The sequence below is a fragment of the Euleptes europaea genome, chromosome 14 (assembly GCF_029931775.1).
Source record: "Euleptes europaea isolate rEulEur1 chromosome 14, rEulEur1.hap1, whole genome shotgun sequence".
Lineage (NCBI taxonomy): Eukaryota > Metazoa > Chordata > Lepidosauria > Squamata > Sphaerodactylidae > Euleptes > Euleptes europaea.
Genome location: NC_079325.1, coordinates 42,056,223 through 42,069,010, shown reverse-complemented (window position 1 = coordinate 42,069,010; position 12,788 = coordinate 42,056,223). Strand labels below are relative to the sequence as shown.

Here is a 12,788-nt window from a genome sequence, read left to right as displayed (position 1 = left end):
CTTGCACAGTTGACTACCTTTGCGTTTTTAAACATATGGCAGCTTTATATGTCTGCACTTCAACCCTTTACACAGTCACATAAGTAAGAGGAGATAGGTCCCTGACACAAAGATCTACTTTGCTGGCCAATGGCCGTAATAAATTGAACTGAATTGACACAGAGATCTTGCAGTTGAGATTTTGATAGCTTGAGGAGGATGGGAACTAAGAGAGATGGACTTAACACATTCTTGGATTTTGTTTTAGTTGGCAATGAGTCTTATGTGGCAGGGTCCAACAAGATTTTGCAGAGAGGGTAGGCTTTAAGGAAGAATTGGAAGGAAGCAATGACATCCAGAGAAAGGCGTGCAAAGAAAAGAAGTCTGGAGGGGAGGGAACAAAAGCAAATGAACACATGAAGCTGCCTTATACTGAATCAGACCCTCGGTCCATCAAAGTCAGTATTGTCTACTCAGACCGGCAGCGGCTCTCCAGGGTCTCAGGCAGGGGTCTTTCGCATCACCTACCTGCCTAGTCCCTTTAACTGGAGATGCCGGGGATGGAACCTGGGACCTTCTGCATGCCAAGCAGATGCTCTACCACTGAGCCACGGCCCCTCCCTATGTGACGGGAACTCTGCAAATTGTTAACCCGGCTTGTTCCATGCAGGGCATCAATAGTCACAATAATAAATTTACTCTCTCCTCCTTCCATTAAAAAAAAAAAGAGCCTTTCCTCAAGCAATTAGATTTTCTTCCAGCCGTATTTCATTTGCTAGTAAATACAACACAAACTGATCTCGGGGTAATCTAATCACGTAGTTGGCAGGGAACGCTGGATTTCATTTAGTGAGTTTGGAAGGGAGAGAGGGAAATGTGGCAGCTGGCCAAAGCACTCCAAGCAGAAGCCTCCCCCATGGCCAAGTGCAGCAGCTGGAAGCCGGCTCTTCCCAAGAGCTACGAAGCACACAGTGGAAAAGGAAAGAGTAGCTACAGTCCTGCAAGGACCAGTGGGTTATTTGGGCATTAGGTCATCTGGGCATAGGGTTGCCAGGTTCCTTTTCCATACCAGCGGGAGGTTTTTGGGGTGGAGCCTGAGGAGGGCAGGCTTTGGGGAGGGGAGGGACTTCAATGCCATAGAGTCCAACTGTCAAAGCGGCCATTTTCTCCAGGTGAACTGATCTCTATTGGCTGGAGATCAGTTCCAATAGCAGAAGATCTCCAGCTAGTACCTGGAGGTTGGCAACCCTATTTAGGCACTAATACCCACTGCTGGTGGCCCTGGGCAAGATTTCATTAGTGGCTCCCCCACCACTAAGCACCCTGCTCCCTTGAGACAAGCCCCCCAAGCCCCTTCTAGAAGAAAGAACAGAATGCAACCAGTAAGGCAAAAAGGAGCTTTGCCCCTTGCAGTAAGAAATGAAATGCTGCAAGTGGAAGAGGCACTTGGAGAGGCAGTGGGGCACAAAGCTCATGCTCCTTAAAGCCTCCTTAAAGTGCAGGCATTGCCTACCTGTAGGGGTAGGGACCTTGGAGATGATCTCCTATTTCCCAACAGAAGAGCAAGCTTGGCCTTTTATCCACGGCTGTCTCTCTCGCAGTCACCCCTCCGACGACTTCAGCTCTTTGTTTTGATTATGCATTGCCATTTCCACCTGTCAGAAGCCGCCTCGCTCTCCCCCTGCGTTTCCCCGTGTTTTGCCCACGTTTTTAAATTCGTGATAAAACAGGTCCCTGAAAACATGGGCAGAAAGCGGGGAAGGAGGCCTCTGATGGCCGGAAACGGCACGCATAATCAAAACAAAGACATAAGAACATAAGAAAGGCCATGCTGGATCAGACCAAGGCCCATCAAGTCCAGCAGTCTGGTCACACAGTGGCCAACCAGGTGCCTCTAGGAAGCCCCCAAACAAGACGACTGCAGCAGCATTGTCTTGCCTGTGCTCCACAAGCACCTAATAGGCATCCTCCTGGAGAGAATAGGTATGCATCATGACTAGTATCCATTTTTACTAGTAGCCATGAATAGTCCTCTCTTCCATGAACATGTCCACTCCCCTCTTAAAGCCTTCCAAGTTGGCAGCCATCACTACCTCCTGGGGCAGGGAGTTCCACAATTGAGCTATGCGTTGTGTGAAGAAATACTTCCTTTTATCAGTTCTGAATCTCTCACCCTCAAGCTTCAGCAGATGACCCCACGTTCTAGTACTATGAGAAAGAAAAGCTTCTCCCTGTCCACTCTCTCCATACCATGCATAATTTTACAGATCTCTATCATGTCTCCCCTTAACCGCCTTCTTTCCAAGCTAAACAGCCCCAAGCATTTTAACCGCTCCTCATAGGCAGTTGTCAGAGGGGTGACCCTGAGGGAAACAGCCATGCATAAAAAGGCCTTTGAGTCCAGGAGCACCTTAAAGGCCAACAAAATTTTCAGGGTAAAAGTTTTCAGGAGTCAAATCTCCCTTCATCCAACAAGGATGAAGGAAGCTTCGACTCTCGAAAGCTTTTACCCTGGAAATCGTGTTGGCCTTTCAAGGTATTCCTAGGGTCAAAGCTTGCTTTTCCACTGCAGAACAACACACTACCGTCTTGAAACCAACTCCTAGCAGGAACAGCATTGGAGAGAAGAAGTTGGTTTTTATATGCCGACTTTCTCTACCACTTAAGGGAGAATCAAACTGGCTTACCATCTCCTTCCCGTCCCCTCCCCACAACAGACACCCTGTAAGGTAGGTGGGGCTGAGAGAGCTCTAAGAGAGCTGTGACTAGCCCAAGGTCACCCAGCTGGCTTTGGGTGGAGGGGTGGGGAAACCAACCCAGTTCACCAGATTAGCCTCCGCCGCTCATGTGGAGGAGTGGGGAATCAAACCTGGTTCTCCAGTTTAAAGTCCACAGCTCCAAACCACCGCTCTTAACCACTACACCACGCAGAGCCTCTTTTGGACTCTCTAGATATCTTGGCACTCGATGGCAGAAAGGTGAGACAGCCGGCTCTCTCCAGCATGGCTGCCCTTGGGAGGGAAGGGCGGGGGTGGGAAAAGACCAATGCTGCAAAGCGGGAAGGAAGGCCACAATTTGGGAGGTGGGCGTGATGTGGGGCGGGCGTAGAAGCTGTGAGGAAGGAGGCCCGGAAAGACACACTGTGCACAGGGCTCCATAAAACCTGCAGCCTGACCTGGAGGGCCTTAAATTGAGCAGACCCGATAGTAAAAAAAAAAAAAAAAAGAGGGCGAGAAACAATCACAAGGAAGAAGTTGGGTGCCTTTTGGAAGGGACCGGGTTCCTCGCATGAGGAAGCAGAGCTGCCAGTCTGCAACCCGGAGATAATCTTTTTACAAACATGCCGCTGAGTCAGAAATTGCGGCTTCTCTCGCCTGCTCCTCCCCTGCCTCTTGCGTGGTGCACCTGGTGCCCTGCTTCCTCTTGCAGGGGGGAAGTGAGGACAGGACAGAAAGGCCCGGGGAGAAGCGACAGGGGGCCACACTCAGGCAGCCAATTTAGAAAGAGGAAAGGGGTGATGTCCGGGCTGCCGTGGGGCAACCTGATAAGCATCAAAAATATAAGAGCATGGAAGAGCAAATTGGCAGAATGTGCTGTGATGGCAAAACTAACCAATCCAGGAAATAAAAGACCTAGAGAAGAGGGATTTCCCCGCCTGAAACCGTGTCCTCCTATGTGAGCTTGCTGACAATCCCAGGCCACAGACGTGCCTTTATGCTTGCCAGACTAAATGCTTATCCAACTGCAGAGTTGTCAGGTCGTTTTGCGAAAATTTCCTATTCTGGTCGAGTTTGCGAATGTAAATCTGGAGATACTGGGACTCTGCACCATCTTTTATTGTTTTGTCAGCACTGGTCAGCTCCTAGGTTGCGTTGGATTTCTCCGATATTGTCTAAATACAAACTTCCACTAGAGTCCTGGGTGATATCCCATATAATGGGAGATATTCACCCTGATATAACTAGTTCTGTTGCAAGATTTCTGGCGGAGGTGATGTCGCTTAAACGTCAAAATAAAATAAGCACGCAGGCTGCAAGATGAATGTTGGATTAAATTATATGATTTGAACGATCCCAGTTCAATGACGCTGGTTCAGGGGGAATACATTGATTGCTATGGTATTAGTGATGCTATGTTTAGTAACTACAATTCTACTGTGTTTTAACTTTAAATATATGTTGGGTATTGTAAATTGATTATTTGGTGTTGTTTCATAGTATTTGGTGTTGTTTTATTTTATGTATTATGTACTATTGCTATGGTTAAGCTCAAGACCTCTGGTCAAAGGTGCTAGTAAATAAATAAATGGAATGGACCTAGAGAAGAATTTATCTCAAACTGGAAGCTCTATTATGCTTACGCGAGAACAATATAAGCTATGAGGAGTTTGATATGGAGGATATCAAAACTGTGTTATTAAAATGTATTGTTGTTTGAGTTCAATAGAAATACAGAAACAGACAATAAATATAGTATACTTTAGAATGTATCGGGATATCCACAAGCAGGGTAGACATGCATACTTTTGTCGAAATAACTGAACAGTAGAGAAGATTTGTGAAGTATCACTGTAACGCCCATCCCCCTCATCCTTTTTTTAATGTTTATCCTTTATTTTTTATTTTTTTTAAAATACCCGATAAGCATCAAAGGGTTAGCGGGAAGAAACTTGATGAGAAGGGAGCGCTTTGGTCCATGTGCTCTTTCTGACCAGAGATGACAGAGCTAAGTTTCCCCCACTGAACTCATGAACGAGGGCGTCAGGAGAAGATAACTGGCCAGAAACCTAATTGTCATTAGGCATAATGTCTCTGCTGCTACAAATGAAACTTCTCTCCCCCACCCCCCCATTTTCCTCCTGGCTCTTCTGCTTTCCGTTCAATTAGATTAAAAATTGTGTGCAAAGTTAAAGGCCTTGCGGTTGCACAAGAATATCTGAATCTCCATCATCGGCAGTTTCCACTGGCCCTTCGTGATTATCAAGCTGCCCAGCCCTGTTGCAGATGCCCTTCTAACCATGGGCTGATTCACTCCTGCCTGTTGATACCTTAATGATGGGGGCGAAGGAAAAAACCACAGATCAAAACACCAGAGGTGGGGCTCCCAGGTGACCTCACACAGCTGTTCTTTGCAGCTGTTCTTAACTGATAGGATTCTTATAACCGTTTTAAAAACTGTTTTATTTATATTGCAAGCCGCCTTGAGTTCTGCGCGGCAGAAAGGCAGCTAATAAATGTTAAATAAAGAAGGAATCTGCAAACTGGACGCAGATTTTGGATGCTACTGGGGGAGGCGTAGCTGACCTACAAAGACCAGGAAGTTCTCCTGTGCACAATGGCCCCTGAAATGAGCAAGAACTGTCCAAGACCAAGGGTGAAAACACATGGTCGCTTTAGCCTCCTTTATTCCCTGTTTCAGCCAGGATCAAACGCATGCGTTTCGCCAAACGTGCATTCGATCCTGGCTGAATCAGGGAATACAGGGAATAAAGGAGGATAAAGCGACCATGCATTTTCTCCCCATGACTTTTTCTCTCGCAATTAACAATTGAAGACAGTTTAGTACTATTATACAGAATAATTACATTCTAATGGGATAACTAAATAAGGTTATGATAAATGCAAGTATTGTATTACTTTTACTCCTTTTATTATTATTCGGTGTGCTAAATATTATATAAGCAAATTTTGACATCAGTAAACATGAATGCGTAATCTCCCAGGTAAAATCAAAATACATATATACCTATACGTATACAGCAGGATAATAGGGTGTTAATTAATCAATATTATCCTTTGTATTTAACGGTTTTATATTAGTTTAGGTTAGAAGGTTTATATTCATCCCAGCTATTTACAAACAGTAACTTGTCCAAGACTTGTATTGATAGGTAGAACTGTTCTGTGGTGTAGTTTGTATGTTTCTTTGTTGTATGTTTTATATTGTGTTGAAAAATAATTTTTAAAAAATTAAAAATAAAAAGAACTGTCCAAGACAATGCTTGCTTTTAAAAAAACAAAAACGTTTTGCCACTTTCCAGAATACTTATTTTAATAAGGCCTGGACAAGAGAAATCCCGAGTGGATCGACAGTGCTCTGTGCTAATTAAGAGGATGGCTGTATTATATAGTCCTGTCCCGTCCCCCCACTGCCCGCCCGCCAAATGCTGGGATTTCGCCCTTGGCAATAGTGTCACAACTGACATAGTCCTCTTTTATGAAGGAGAGAACAAGGCAAACCCCCACCCCCCCCGCAAACACCCACACTTTCTTAATGAAAATCCATTGCCTTCCCTCCCACACACAAAACACAAACCCACAAGTACATTTTAACCTAATGGAGGGTGGACTACCAAGGAGCCAAAAGGAAAGAGGGAGAGGAGGTGGCTTGGTAATAGTACCTCTGCAACAGCAAACACATTATGCCTAATGATCATTAGGTTTTCCAGCCAATTAAACTTTTGCCACTTCTGTGACAGCTACCGCCTACAGAAACCTATTACTGGTGACTGGCAGGCCTGCTGAGCGGATCGAAAACAAGACCCACTGATCTAGCTGTTAGTGCACACTGTCTGCTTTGACAGAAGAGGCTGGAGAGTTTGCAAACGGCATCGCTAAACAAAACAGGTGCCTCTCCATAGCGGAAAAGAGAATTCTTTGCCCAGAAGCACGTGCCCAGACTTTATTCCTGGGTCACATTTACAGTACAGGCTTGATCTGGTTTAATAACCCTTCCCAATGCCAGGAACTCGGTGAACTGTGGTTCTGGTAGGCAGGCTAGGGATCTCCGACAAGGAATTCTCAGCACCTTCACCAGACTACTATGTCCAGAAGTGCTCACGCAGGGGCCGCACATTAAAATAACAAAAGGACATTTTTGGAATTGCCTTGCTGGGTCAGACCAAGCCCAGCTTTCTGTCTTCAACAGGAGACAGCAAGATGCTGTTCAGAGCTCAAAACAGAGGGGGTTACCGCACTTTGTATTCCCAGCGATGTATTAAGAGTTTGAAAAGGTTACAAAAAATACTGTTCGCACTTTCTATGTATTCCCACCGTTGTATTAAGAGTTTGAAAACATTATAAAAAATACTGTTCGCACTTTGTTTGGCCCCTTTAGCTGTGAAGACGTTTCCCAACTATTTATTAGCCGTGGTATCCAAAAACCCTTTTAAAGCAATGTTTTTTATAACATTTTCAAACTCTTAATACTGGGAATTGCTGGGAATACAAAGTGCGGTAACCCCCAGAGTGTGATGACAGTGAAACTATTCCCAGCTTGCCCTCCAGCATCTGATTCTCAGAGATATCCTGCCTTAGTATTAAGAGGCTCAATTTGGATCTGATGAGGACTGATCAATCCTCCAGGCATTTAGGTAACCTTCCCCGCCCCCTTTTAACAAAAACCATCCAAGCACCACATCTTGTGGCAGTGAATTCCTTAACTTACAATCCTCATGAAGAAGTACTTTTTGGAGTCCATCCTGAAACCAACACTGATCAACATCATGTGTGTAAAGTGCCGCAGCTGACTTATGGCAACCCAGTAGGGTTTTCAAGGCAAGAAAACTAACAGAGGTGGTCAGCCATTGCCTTCCTCTGCATAATGACCCTGGTATTCCCTGGTGGTCTCCCATCCAAATATTAACCAGGGCCCACCCTGCTTAGCTTCTAAGATCCAACGAGATCAGGCTAGCCTGGGCCAGCCTGGTCAGGGCTGATCAGCATCATATGAACACATAAACATGAACATGTGAAGCTGCCTTATCCTGTTAGACCACTCATCCATCAGGACCAATATGACTCGCAGTGGCTCTCCAGGATTTCAGGCAGAGGTTTTACACATCACATGGCACCTGGATCCTTTTAACTGGAGTTGCCGAAGAGTGAACCTGGGACCTTTCTGTGTGCAAAGGAAGTGCTCCACCCTTATTTCAAGTAGTTTCAGGAAACAAAAAATAAAAGTACTTCGTTGAACACAGTATCTTTTAATTACCTGGAAACTACACATTACTAAATCATCTCTCTTCTGGAAACATAAAAACAGCTGGAGTCAAAGATAACCCCAAGCAGGGGGTGGCGGTAACAATGTAAGGAAACTGCTGTAGAGCCAAGTCCTGAGGATCATGGGCAACCATTCCAACTCTCCCAATGATACAGTATGTTAAACTAAACTCGTTCCAATTCTGACGGATGATAGGGTTACTGAGTTCAGACTCTGAGAATGACTCTGAGTGCCATTAAGAGATATACAGAAACAGATGTGCTATGGACGATTTTCAATTGGATCTCCCAACATTTTAACTTAGGAACAACTGCCAAGGAAGCTCCCAAACCAGATGGAGGAAGAATTGGAAGGGTGTGGCCCTTTCAACTGGAGGTGCCAAGGACTGAACCTGGGACTTTCTGCAGGCCAAGCAGATGTTCTACCAACGAATCACAGCTCCTGCCCAAAGAAGGCAACCCAGGAAAGGGAACACATACCTCTTGTGGTGGTATGTCGAAGGATATCGTCCGCATGTCCACTTTGATGATGTTGTCTGTGCAAGGCAAGACAAAAAAAAGGCCTGCAGGGAAGAAAAACACCACCATGAAACAATGTGGCCCTGTGACATCCATGATACCTGAACAGATGGGTGTATAACGTTGCCTTGTATCACAACACTTGTCCATCAAGCTCAATACGGTCTCTCCAACCATCAAGAGATCTCCAGAGACTCTACCTGAGGCCTTTCTCTGCCTTTCCCCAATGCTGAAGATCGATTACATGAAGATGTCAGGGACTGAAACAGGAACCTTCTGCATACAAAGCAGGGACCACAGTCCCTGCCCAACACAAGCACGAGCTCTTTCACGTCTTCTTTGTGCCATTTGCTTTAAAATAACGTTCCAGTGTTTGAACCTCAGCTTTCTCGTTGCCATTGAACTGGAAACCTTCCAGCTTTCGTAAGCAGCCGTCTCTTGTTTCCTGCAGAAGCCTCTTCTTTCCTAAAAGCTCACCCTCATTGCCAAACAATTACTTTAAGTACTGGCTTACAGTACTGTGTTCAGTTCCGGGCACCGCAATTTAAGAAAGATGGAGACAAGCTGGAACATGTCCAGAGGAGGGCAACGAAGATGGTGAGGGGTCTGGAGACCAAGTCCTATGAGGAAAGGTTGAAGGAGCTGGGTATGTTTAACCTGGAGAGGAGAAGACTGAGAGGGGGATATGATAACCATCTTCAAGTACTTGGAAGGGCTGTTATATAGAGGATGGTGCCGAGTTGTTTTCTGATGCCCCAGAGGGTCGGACCAGAACCAACAGGTTGAAATTAAATCAAACGAATTTCCATCTAAACATTAGGAAGAATTTTCTAACAGTTAGAGCGGTTCCTCAGTGGAACAGGCTTCCTCAGGAGGTGGTAAGCTCTCCTTCCATGGAGATTATTAAGAGGAGGTTAGATGGCCATCTGACATGGGCATCTTGGCCATCTTCTGGTCACTGGGGGTGTGGGGGGGGAGGTAGTTGTGAGTTTCCTGCATTGTGCAGGGGGTTGGATTAGATGACCCTGGTGGTCCCTTCCAACTCTCTGATTCTATGGCTTAATGCAAAGATAATGGGAGATCTCAACTAACTTTCTTGGGAGTCCAGACGATTAGGTTACAAGATTAGTTACAAGATTAGGTTACAAGAAAAACTACATAGCAACGACTTGTCACAACAACTGGTCCTGGAGTACACTGTTAACCGCAGCTAAGATAGAAATTCCTAGGCCAGAGCAGAGAAACCAGAAGTGTGCACAAAGGTACAGACCTGCTTCAGGGTCGGCTGGGAGCAAGGTAGCCAACTTTTCAACCAACCACCATGGTTGTGCCTTTTACAGCTGCTCAACATGGAGCCAAGGACAGGTGATTCTGCTTCTCTCCGGGGGGGGGTTCACCTGTGCATTAAGTAGCAGCCATAAAGAGCAGGCCAGGCCTTTTTCTGATCAGTTGGCAATGTGAGCCACAAGAACCTGAGAGCCAGCATGGTGAAGTGGTTAAGAGCGGTGGACTCTAATCTGGAGAACCGGGTTTGATTCCCCACTCCACATGAGCAGTAGATTCTAATCTGGTGAACCGGGTTGGTTTCCCAACTTCTACACATGAAGCCAGCTGGGTGACCTTGGGCTAGTCACAGTTCTCTTTGAGCTCTCTCAGCCCCACCTACCTCACAATGTGTCTGTTGTGGGGAGGGGAAGGGAAGGTGATTGTAAGCCGGTTTAATTCTCCTTAAAAAGGTAGAGAAAATCGGCATATAAAAACCAACTCTTCTTCTAAATTGACTACAAAGAGACTACTAAAATGCCCCTAGAAGATTGTTCTTATATCTGAACCCACCCTCAAAGAATTCTCCGCAGTTTCAGGACAAGCCACAGCCGCTACCGACGCATGTAATGGAAGAAATTATAAAAACAGCAGTAATGCAAGTGGGTGCTTCACAGAAGATAGCAGCAAGACAGTCTGAAGGCAAAAAAACATGTTTCCGATGTTCAAAAATACCACATCAGCCCCTATTGTTTGTATTCCCCGGAATGACAGAAAGGTTAGAATAGGCGGAGATTATAAGGTCACACTTATAATGGAAGGTTATTTCTGGTCAGAAGGTGACTTCCCGGCAGGGCTGAAAGGAACATCTGAGTTTGCAAGACAAACGGATGAATGGGAAAGAAGAAATTTCAAGGTAAGCGGCAGGATTCGGCAGACACACCAATTTCTCCCGAGGTGCAGTCTTGGCCAAGGCAAAACCACAAACCACCAGATTGGTTGGATTTGTACAAACAAGTGAGAAGAACGTAAAAGATTACAGGGTGGATGGTGTGGTGTATGTAACAGTTTCACAAAGAGCGTTGCGGCACCTCTACACAGACTTCCTGTTTCTCTGATTTGGCCTAGATGTTTCTGGCTTAGTGGCTGTGGTTAAGATGGGGCTCTGGGCCGAGTTGTTGGTAATTACTGTTCAGTAGTTCTTCTTGTAACCTCATTCTTTGGTCTCCAACAAAGATAGGCGAGACCTCTCTTTACCTTTGTGTGACGATACTTCACTGCTTTAAAACATGCATATACAATTTAACGGTTGCTAGCAATTTAATGGTTGCTGAGCTCAAATGCAAAATATATAGTTAGAATTAAAAAAACACACAGCTCACTGCAAACAAAGCACTTTTCCATCAGGAAACAAGGACCACCTGACATATTCTAGTTTTCCTCACACATTTAAAGCCGGCTTCTGAGCAATCTCCTTTGTTGGTTCTTGTAGGTTATCCGCTCTGTGTGACCGTGGTCTTGGCGAAACGTCAGGAAAGAAAATACCAAGACCACAGTCACACAGCCCGGATAACCTACAAGAACCGATGAACTCTGATCGTGAAAGCCTTCGACAATATTTTAATCTCCTTTGTGTTTCATTGTTAAGTTTCTAAGCCCTAAGACAGGGGTGGGGAACCTCAGGCCCGGGGGCCGTATGCGGCCCCCAAGGACATTTTATGTGGCCCTCCAGAGCTCCAGGGCCCTGCTGCAGAGGTGGGGGGCAGGGCGGCCCTCCCAGAGGGTGTTCCTGGCTTACAGCGGCGCTGCAGCACCCTTTGGACCTCCTCTCGCCGACTGTTGGCTGTTGAGCAGCGAGAGGGAGGGGGAAAGAGGCTGGCGGCTCCCGGCGGCAGATCATGCATGCAGGAGCCAATCGGGCTTCGGGGGGGGGCCTTTTGTGGACTCTGGGGAGGAGAGGGCATAGAGACTGGGGCCCGGTCGCACGGGGCCAGCGTGCGTGTGTGTGTGTGTGTGCGGGGGGGGGGAGGCTTTTCTCTCTTTTCTTCCTCTTTTTCTGTCACTCTTTCTCCTTTCTCTCCCTCTCTTTCTCCCTCTTTTTCTGTCTCTTTCTTTGTCTCCCTCCATCCTTTTCTTTGTCTCCCTTCGTCCTTTTCTTTCTCCCTCTCTCTCCATTTCTTTCTCCCTTTCTCCCTCCCTCCCTTTTCCTCTTTCTCTGTTTTCCTTCCTCCCTTGCTGATCGACTGTGGGCTGCACCCCCCTGGCACCTCGTTTGCTCGGGCCCACTGCTGGCTGCCCTTCCGCCTGGGAGGGGGGAGTGGGGGCACCCTGCAGGCCTTCTCTGTGTGGCCTCCCCTGGGGGTTGCCAGCCTCCAGGTGGTGGCTGGAGACCTGGCAACCCTAGCCTCTTCCCCCCCCCCACCGGGAGATCTACACCTGGTATGGCCCCTGAATGATGTCATAAATGTGCAAATGGCCCTTGGCAGGAAAAAGGTTCCCCACCCCTGCCCTAAGAGAAAAGCTCAAAAAAAGGACGGACAGATCTCAAAAAAGCTATCTTAACGTAGCCAAGGACGCTCTGTAGGGCTTGGCTCCCCAGCCCCTTTAACCGTGTGTGTGTGTGTGTGTGTGTGTGTGTGTGTGTGTGTATACAGAGAACAAGAGAAGAATGGTTAAGTTGGTGATCCTGTTCCATTTGTTGATACCATTTTTAAACCTTGAGTGTATGACCAAGCTAACTGCATGCTTTTTAGGAACCTGGGCAGCATCTGTTTAAAGTCCTGTGGGAATGTTTGGGGAAGGAAAATTGTTTTAAACCCAGGCAGGTGCTGTCATATCATTGGCAAACACAAGAGTTACATCATGTGGCTGATCCTAATATAACACTTACCTGGTCCTTTTGCCCCTCCTTTTAAGATACGCCCCAGCCGGAAGATGATGGCTCGCTCGTACTCTTTCACTATCTGCAATTAGAACAATAAGTGAGGGGGGGAAATTAATTCCATGCGTGGAAAAATAAAATCACCT

General features: G+C 46.4%; 1 protein-coding gene across 1 annotated transcript in view; it reads right to left on the bottom strand.

Annotated features, from left to right (window-relative positions):
• Nucleotides 1–12,788, bottom strand: part of STOM (stomatin) — a 37,934-nt gene that overhangs the window by 11,277 nt on the left and 13,869 nt on the right. Inside the window, exons 2-3 of the mRNA XM_056860141.1 lie at nucleotides 12,652–12,724; nucleotides 8,460–8,542 (exon numbers count right to left, since the gene is read on the bottom strand). Of these exons, the coding sequence (XP_056716119.1) occupies nucleotides 8,460–8,542; nucleotides 12,652–12,724 (156 nt within the window). The remainder of the gene's footprint in view (nucleotides 1–8,459; nucleotides 8,543–12,651; nucleotides 12,725–12,788) is intronic.